At 33.3% G+C, this 8,364-nt stretch overlaps 1 protein-coding gene across 1 annotated transcript; it reads left to right on the forward strand.

The window, feature by feature from the left end:
* Positions 1-265: 265 nt before the first annotated feature.
* Positions 266-5,062, forward strand: KCS20 (3-ketoacyl-CoA synthase 20). The gene is made up of 2 exons (XM_028270915.2): positions 266-1,485; positions 4,058-5,062. The coding sequence occupies exons 1-2, from the start codon at positions 724-726 to the stop codon at positions 4,838-4,840; spliced, it is 1,545 nt and encodes a 514-aa protein (XP_028126716.1). The 5' UTR covers positions 266-723; the 3' UTR covers positions 4,841-5,062.
* The last annotated feature ends 3,302 nt before the right edge of the window (positions 5,063-8,364 follow it).

An 8,364-nucleotide genomic window follows, 5' to 3' on the forward strand; every position in this document is an offset into this window, starting at 1 on the left:
AATTAAAAATAAATAAATATATATATATATATATATTACTTTATCATATCATGGAGAGATAGTTGATAGATAGAGAGGTGGAACGCAAAAAAAGAGACCATCCCACTCCAGCGAGGGGACCTTTGTCAATAGTGTTCATGTACACACGAAATCACTGCCACGTGCCAAAGCTCTGCCTCATGAGTGGCAAATTAGAAATAAATTCCGTACACGTTGGTCAAATATGCAAAAATATGTTTCGCGCGAAACGAAACCCCTCTCCCCCTCCTCTCCCCCGGCTAGCTTCCCGAATTGAATGCCCCAGCCACTTCACATTTAAAAGTTCGTTGGGGTAGTTGCACCCTCCACCCCACTCTCTCTCTCTCTCTAAAAACTCCCTTTAAATTCTCACCCCCTTTCTCCTTCAATCCATCACACCCCACCTCTCTCTCTTTCTCTCTCTCTCTCTCTCTCTCTCTCTCTCACCAATTTGCCTTCTATTCTGTGACATCTCTTCTCTCATCAATTAAGCTTTACTTGATCTGGGTATTCCAATTCACCTCTAAATCTCAAAACCCAGTTCATTAAACCTCAAATTCCTCTGCTTTAGCTCTTTCTCTTCTTTCCCTTTCTGGGTTTTCTCAAATTCCTCTGTTTTCTCAAACTTCACCTATTCTCCATTCAATTCTAGCCCTTTTAAGGACCTTAAATTATTAGGCTTTGGTTGTCTTCCCTGAATCAACAATGGCCGATAACACGAATCCAATTCTCGAGCCAGAACAGAGAAGAACCAAAACCACCCTCCCCAATTTCCTCCTATCAGTTCGTCTCAAATACGTCAAACTAGGATACCATTACTTGATCACCCACGCCATGTACCTCCTTCTTACTCCTCTTCTCGGCATAGTCTCAGTCCATCTCTCCACACTCAATCTCCAAGACCTAACCCACCTCTGGAACCACCTCAAGTTCAACCTCGTCGGCGTGGTCCTCTGTTCAGCCCTCCTAGTCTTCCTCTTCACTCTCTACTTCATGAGTCGACCCAGAAAAGTCTACCTAGTGAACTTCGCTTGTTACAAGCCCGAACAAGCTCGTATGTGTACGCGAGAGATTTTCATGGAGAGATCGGGATTAGCAGGGGTTTTCACTGAAGATAACTTGGCGTTTCAGAAGAAGATTTTGGAGAGGTCGGGATTGGGGCAGAAGACTTATTTTCCGGAGGCGGTGCTGAGAGTGCCGCCGAATCCTTGCATGGCGGAGGCCAGGAAGGAGGCGGAGACGGTGATGTTCGGAGCGATTGATGAGCTTTTGGAGAAGACGGGTGTGAAGGCGAAGGATATTGGGATATTGATTGTGAATTGTAGTTTGTTTAATCCGACTCCATCGTTGTCCGCCATGGTTGTCAATCATTACAAGCTTAGAGGGAATGTTTTGAGCTATAATCTTGGTGGGATGGGTTGCAGTGCTGGGTTGATCTCCATAGACCTTGCTAAACAGTTGTTACAGGTTTGTTGCTATTTAGCCACCTTTACTTTTTTGTTTTTTATTTTTTATTTTTTACCATAGGATGAATGTTAATAAATTAATAAGTTGGATTATAACAAAGGGGATCAATCGATTCAAACTGTAAATATTTTGATATTATTTGCTATCTTAAGAAACAATTACATTAAACACCATCTACAAAAAAAATATGGGTCATGCTACATCCCTTAATTTTTGGCCCCCTAATCTCCGTAAATTTCTAAAAAAAAAAAAAAAAAAGTTCAAAACGATGTCGTTTTGGACATTAGGGGATTAGAAGGGACTTTTTTAAGGAGACAAATCATTTTCTAAAAAATATATATATATATAAAAAAAAAAGTTGTATAAATTACTGGACCAATTATCTGTCCAGTCACTTTTTACTTTGAGAATTGTTTTAGTTATTTTTTTAGGATAATGTTTTGACATATCCTTAACTGTTTTAATGTTTTTATAGGCTTAAAAAAGTTCCCAATTTGGGGAAAACAAAAGTAGGAAAAAGTAGGCATATAAAAGTTAACTTGTTTAAGGGTTAGTTTGGGGTGTGTTAAAAAAGTGTATTTTTTGTTTTTTTATGAAAAGATGTGTAAAAAAGTAGAGAAGTGGTGTGATGAAAAAAAAATAAAAAAATAAAAAGATGAATTATATAGTAGATGCCAAACCAACCCTTAAGTTGATTGACATATTTATTGCCAAAAAATAAAAAAATTAATTTTAGTAACTTAAAAGAGGCATTAAAAAAGCTAAAAGTACTAGGAATAATATTAAACAAATCAGTTTATTTAAATAACAGCTTATTTGTGGATTTATTTGAATTCAATTAACTAACTACTTGTTTTTTTTTTTTTTTTGAGGAATGATAGGAATCATAAAAAATATCATGAAATATTTCATGAAATTATTTTATTTTTTAATTAGTGTGTGGTGTTTTATTATATGTGTAACTCAATAATGTAAAATTTTCATAAAACATTTCATAATTCCTAATATTATTTTATTTTTTAGGTTAGTACTAACTTTAAAATTGAGTGTCAAAGAAAATAGGAACTATCAATCAAAAAACCCATTTTAATATCGAAATGTAAAATTTAAGATTAGACTTTTTGTCTCCAAACAAGCAAAACAAAAAACGCTTTGCCCTCTTTTGGGAAGTGGGTTATAATCAACTTCTCAGATTATAACCAACTTCACTCTTTCACAAAAAATTGATTATAATCAATTTTTAATCAAAAAATTAATTATAACTATCTTTCCAAAATAATCCAAATGTTTATTTGGTGTTTGAGGGTTTATTTTGGGAAGATTAGATTTTAGATAAATAACCAACCAATCACAAAAAAATTAAAATGTCAAAGAATCATATAAAAAAATTAAAGATTCTTTTTCTTCTCTTTATTTATTTATTTTGTGTAAAAAGCCAATCCTAAGTGCTTTCTATAATTTTATTTTTTATTTTAATTAAAAAACCACTTCCTAAACTAACCGAGTTTGTTGAGCTGATGGCCAAATGAATTTCATGTGTTACAATTATTGTGGGCACCATTCCTGCAAATTTACAGATGAGAAAAGTTGACCCAAATTAATGGAAGAGGGGGAGGGGTCTGGTAATAATTAAATTTACTGGTTAGTGAGTGAGTGTGGGTCATTGAAATGGAAAGGTCCTTGCGTCCGATGTTAAAGGCCGAAAGTCTGACACTACGAAAAGTGTGTGATTAATGTGGTTAAAAAAATAAAAGTACTTGAGACATAAAATTTATCATTTTTAAAATTTATTCTTATTAACATGTTTGACTGATATTAAATTTTAATTTATTAAATATTTTATTATATGAAATCTAAGATTAATACAGCATCATTAAAGATTATTTAAGAATAATAAATTAACAAATGTAATATTATTGTAAAAAATATATATATAATAAATTAATGTCATGTACGACCAGGTCACACATAAAAATGTCAATAGAAAAAAAACAAGATACTAATAATGATGTAAAAGTGATAGAGAGATGGATCAAAGAGAAACATATTATATTCGGGTAAAGGTCAATGAATTTTTTTTTTTAATTTTTTTTTTTTAGAATCAAAGGCCACAATGGTGTAGTTGTGTTATTTTAAAAAATTGGTAAATTAATACTGGTACAAGTTAGGCAAATCAAATTGATTTTTTTTTTTTTTTTGGTAAATTACAATGGTAATCTCTCTATTTTGATTATTGTGTCATTTTGATTCCTATAATTTCAATTAATTTAATTTTGACTATAAATTTATGATTTTATCTTAATCTGATCTAATTAATTACAACTCTTAGTATATTTTTATAAAAAATACACACATAAATATTATGTGTCATATTTTTAAAGTCAAAATTATGAACTTACTAAATTCAATGAGTTCATCTCAATTAATTAGATCAAATTGACATAAAATTTAAAGTTAAAAATTAATTAAAAGCGTAATGACCAATATAACACAAAAGATGAAATATAAGGATCGCGGATATAATTTGATCAATTTTTTTCTAAACTGACAAACATTATTGTACATAACACAGGTGCAGCCCAACTCCTATGCGTTGGTGGTGAGCATGGAGAACATTACTCTAAATTGGTACTTTGGCAACAACCGTTCTATGCTTGTCTCAAATTGCCTCTTCCGAATGGGAGGTGCAGCGATCCTCCTCTCCAACCGCTCCTCTGATCGGTGCCGTTCAAAGTATCAGCTCATCCACACCGTCCGTACCCACAAGGGTGCCGATGACAAATGTTACAGTTGCGTGTTCCAAGAAGAGGACGAAAACAAGAAAATTGGCGTTGCATTGTCAAAAGACCTAATGGCTGTGGCCGGGGAAGCCTTAAAAACAAATATCACAACGCTCGGGCCGTTAGTCCTACCTATGTCTGAACAACTTCTATTTTTCGCTACTTTGGTAGCCAGAAAAATTTTTAAGATGAAAATTAAGCCTTATATTCCTGATTTTAAACTGGCTTTTGAGCATTTTTGCATTCATGCCGGGGGCAGAGCGGTGTTGGATGAGCTAGAGAAGAATCTTGACTTATCCGAATGGCATATGGAACCTTCTAGAATGACTCTTAATAGGTTTGGAAATACATCGAGTAGTTCTTTATGGTATGAATTGGCTTATACCGAGGCTAAGGGGAGGATTAGGAAAGGTGATCGGACATGGCAAATTGCGTTTGGATCGGGGTTTAAGTGTAATAGTGCTGTTTGGCGCGCTTTGAAGACCATTGATCCGGCCAAGGAGAAGAACCCATGGATGGATGAGATTCATGAGTTCCCTGTTCATGTGCCTAAAGTGACACCAATTGTTTCTTGAAGCATTTTCATATTCTTATCATCAGAGGGTCATATTGTGTTTTTTTAATTTACAAAACATGATTGTGGTGTCTGTAGTCTAGGGGGAAAAGTAGTCAGAAATGTCAATTCCCCTGAAATTTGTATTTTTATTTTACTAAGGGTTGTTCGGAGTGTCCTAAATAAGTACACTTTTTATTTTTTTGAACGAAAAAGTTGAAAAAAATATGGATGTTTGGGTTAACTTTTTGACTTTTTATGAAAAAATGTGTATTAAAAAATTGCATAAATAAGTGTGTAGAAGAAGATTGTGATGGAAGTGATGGAATAGCTGTATGGTGCGGGACAGTGTGTGCAGAGTAGGGGGAGATGATTCCTTGGTTTTCGGGCAGTGAATTGAAGATGTGTTCGGCCCGTGGGAGCCTACCACGGGTCTCATTTTGCTAATCAAAATCGTTCAATGTGTAAAAATCATCGAGCACTATATGCTTATAAAAAATCATGTTGATCGGACATCGATAGATATCTTATCAGATTAGTTTTTTTTCAACCGTTAACTATAACACCATCCATTTTATAAATTTTAACTGATTTGATCATATAGTTACCGATATCCGATCAACGTGATTTTTGACAGGTATATAGTACTCGACGAGTTCTACACATCAAACAGTCCAGATTATTAAAACGGGACCTGTGATGGCCCCCACGGGCCGAACAGCAACAGCACAGTGTTATGTGTACACATAAATAAGTACAATTTAGGCCACAACAACGCTCCGCCTGCTGTGCAGTTATGATTGTTTGAAAAGAAAGGGGGTGTAAAATTAATTTTTTAATATTTTTTTTGATAGATAATAGTAACTTTTTAATAATTTTTTGATTTTTTAACTTTTTCTGTAGTACCCAAACCAGGCCTAAATTGGTTTGGGAAGTGGGTTGGCTTTTTGGCTTTTTTGGCTATTTTAGCCTAGGCTAAAAAGTTTGGTTTGGGAAGGGCTTTTTGGCTTTTTGGCTTTTTTGACTTTTTTTGTGAGAGAAGAATGTAATGATTATGGGTTGGATGTGATGTTTTGTTTGTTATGGCTAAAATAGCATATTTTATTTTTTGTGGCTAAAATAACCAAAAAAGCCTGAAAACTAACTTGCCAAACAGAGGCTAACGGTTGATTATTTGATTGTGATTATTATACACTAGAGGTGTTTCTTGTCCAATGGTCTCTCTCTCTCTCTCATATGCACCAAAAATTGATACGAGGCTTGGTTTGTTTAAATTATTTGCAAGAAAGCATTTTCTTTCCTTTCCATCTCAGTATAGGCAGACGCACTCAAAATTCTCAATGCATGAGGATTGTAGCTTCCACACCGAAGTAGCTCTTCAATGAAAGATTGATAACATATGAGATATGAATGAATTTAGGAATCATGAAAAAAATATCATAAAATGTATCATGAAGATTTATTTATCTTTTGATTAGAGTACAGTGTTTTATTGCATGTGTAAGTTAAAGGTGAAGAATCTTTCATGATCATTTTCATTATATTTTTTTCGCGATCTTCAACATTACTTATGAGATTTATATACCTAAAAAAAGAATTTAAGAGTAACGATATATAAATACAATTTTCATACAAAATTATGTGACTTCTTGTGATCCCTTTATTTCTAATTAAGTGCCATTTTGGGAAGATGCCAAAAACACTGCGTTTTTGGCATTGTGAAAAAAAGCTGTCTGGCCGAACACGTTGCCTTGTTGCATTTGGCAAGTGACAAAAAAGCTATCTTGTGAAATTACCTAAATACGCTCCATGTTAACAAATTACCTAAAATTTCAAAGTTTGGCAAGGGTATATTGGTCATTTTATTTTGATTTGATGCCATAAATAAATATTAAACCAAAAATAAAAAAAGCCAGCTTTTTACCAACTTCCCAAATCACCGCCAAAAAAGTCAAAAAACTTGGTCAAAAGTCAAAAGTCAGCTTTTTACCAACTTCCCAAAACTCCCCTAAAAATACTCTTGGTTGTTTTCAAATTTCATAACGGCTTTGCTAGAGAGCTCTAGTAGAGCTGCTCTAACAGCAGCTCTACTGAGCTGGCACACCCAATCAAAAAAAAACAAAAAACAAAAAAGAAAAGAAAAGAGGAAGAAGACAAAACAAAAAGAGGAAGAAGACAAATTAATGCTATTTTAGAGCTCTTCTTTTAGAGCTCTAAAACATTTTTCATTTCATAAATATCATTTGCACATCTTTTCAAATATATTTGCTGTTTGCAAATCATTTCTCTTTTCTCCAAGAGAAAACTAAATGTGAGACAATGTTTGAATTAGGAATTTGTGAAAGAAAAATAAAAAGGAATGTGAAAATGTATTAACAGCATTTTTTTTCCAACTTTTTTCTCTTATTATTTATTATTTATAAATTTATAATCCAAACACGATAAGGAAGTTGAGTAATTAAGGGAGAGCTCCATTGAACATCCATATAATTAGAAGTGCTTTGAATTTGAGGCCCAAGTGTAGGCATTAAAGCCATGCCGTGGATATGTGAACATACATCTTGGTTCACAAGATGGAACCAGCTGGTTTTGTGCTTTAAAGGAAGAAACCCTGAACAAGTTGAATAGGAAAAGTCTTTAAAAAATAAAGTTGACAGCTTTGCACAATCAATTGCTTTGGGCCCTTCACAATAAGCTTCAAATGTTAGGAAAGAAGCTGGAATATGCTGACTGATTCCAAAGGATTGGAGCTCATGGAATATAAGGGAATTGGTCGAGGAGTTTTTTGAAAAACTGGAGTGTCAGAAATTTATCAGGAGAACGGGAAAGAGAAGCTAAACAGCTAAAATTGTTATTACTGAACAGGTCAAGGGATCGAGCTAGTGAGGACGAATCAATATGCTCAGAATAAGATCCATGTATTATTCTAGTTGGATTCTAACGTTTAGATTTCTAAATTGGTATTTTTTTCTATTTTTTGAAACTTTATTTAGATGTTTTCGCTTTCAATGCTGCTTGTTTTGGTACGTTTCCCAGAGGTAGTTGTAATAGCATTCAAGCTTATATCAAATTTATTATTTTGAGCAACTTCGCCCATTTCTTAGCTATTCGTACGACTCAACACGCGTGTGTTCTAAGTATTACGACTAATCTATTATTAATAGATATATAAACCTCTACCAAAGAAAGTGTATTCTTAATAATGTTTAAAGAATTTTCGTTTCTTTCTTATGGATTTGCTTCTTATGGAATCAAGGTCATTTACATCCACTAAAATGATATTTAATTTTGTATGATATTCTATTGTCATTTTCTATTCTCATTTTTTCAATCTTTCTATTTTAAACTGTCTCCCTACCACACAATATGCTAAAACAATTTATTTGTAAGAGAGAGTTTGAGAGAAGAACGAATGAGAATGGAAGCAGAAATACTACACAATATGTCAAAATAATTTATTTGTGAGAGTTTGAAAGAAGAATAGATGAAAATGCAAACAAAAAATTCAATGCATGAATCGAACAATTGTTTAGATATATGTCCAAA

Source organism: Camellia sinensis, chromosome 6 (genome assembly GCF_055761805.1).
Source record: "Camellia sinensis isolate YWXY chromosome 6, ASM5576180v1, whole genome shotgun sequence".
Lineage (NCBI taxonomy): Eukaryota > Viridiplantae > Streptophyta > Magnoliopsida > Ericales > Theaceae > Camellia > Camellia sinensis.

What these genes read in the sequence shown, in the direction of transcription:
- KCS20 (XM_028270915.2), top strand. Translation starts at nt 724, where the DNA reads ATGGCCGATAACACGAATCCAATTCTCGAGCCAGAACAGAGAAGAACC. An exon ending in TTGCTAAACAGTTGTTACAG is followed by an intron (nt 1,486 to 4,057) that starts GTTTGTTGCTAT and finishes TACATAACACAG; the next exon opens with GTGCAGCCCAACTCCTATGC.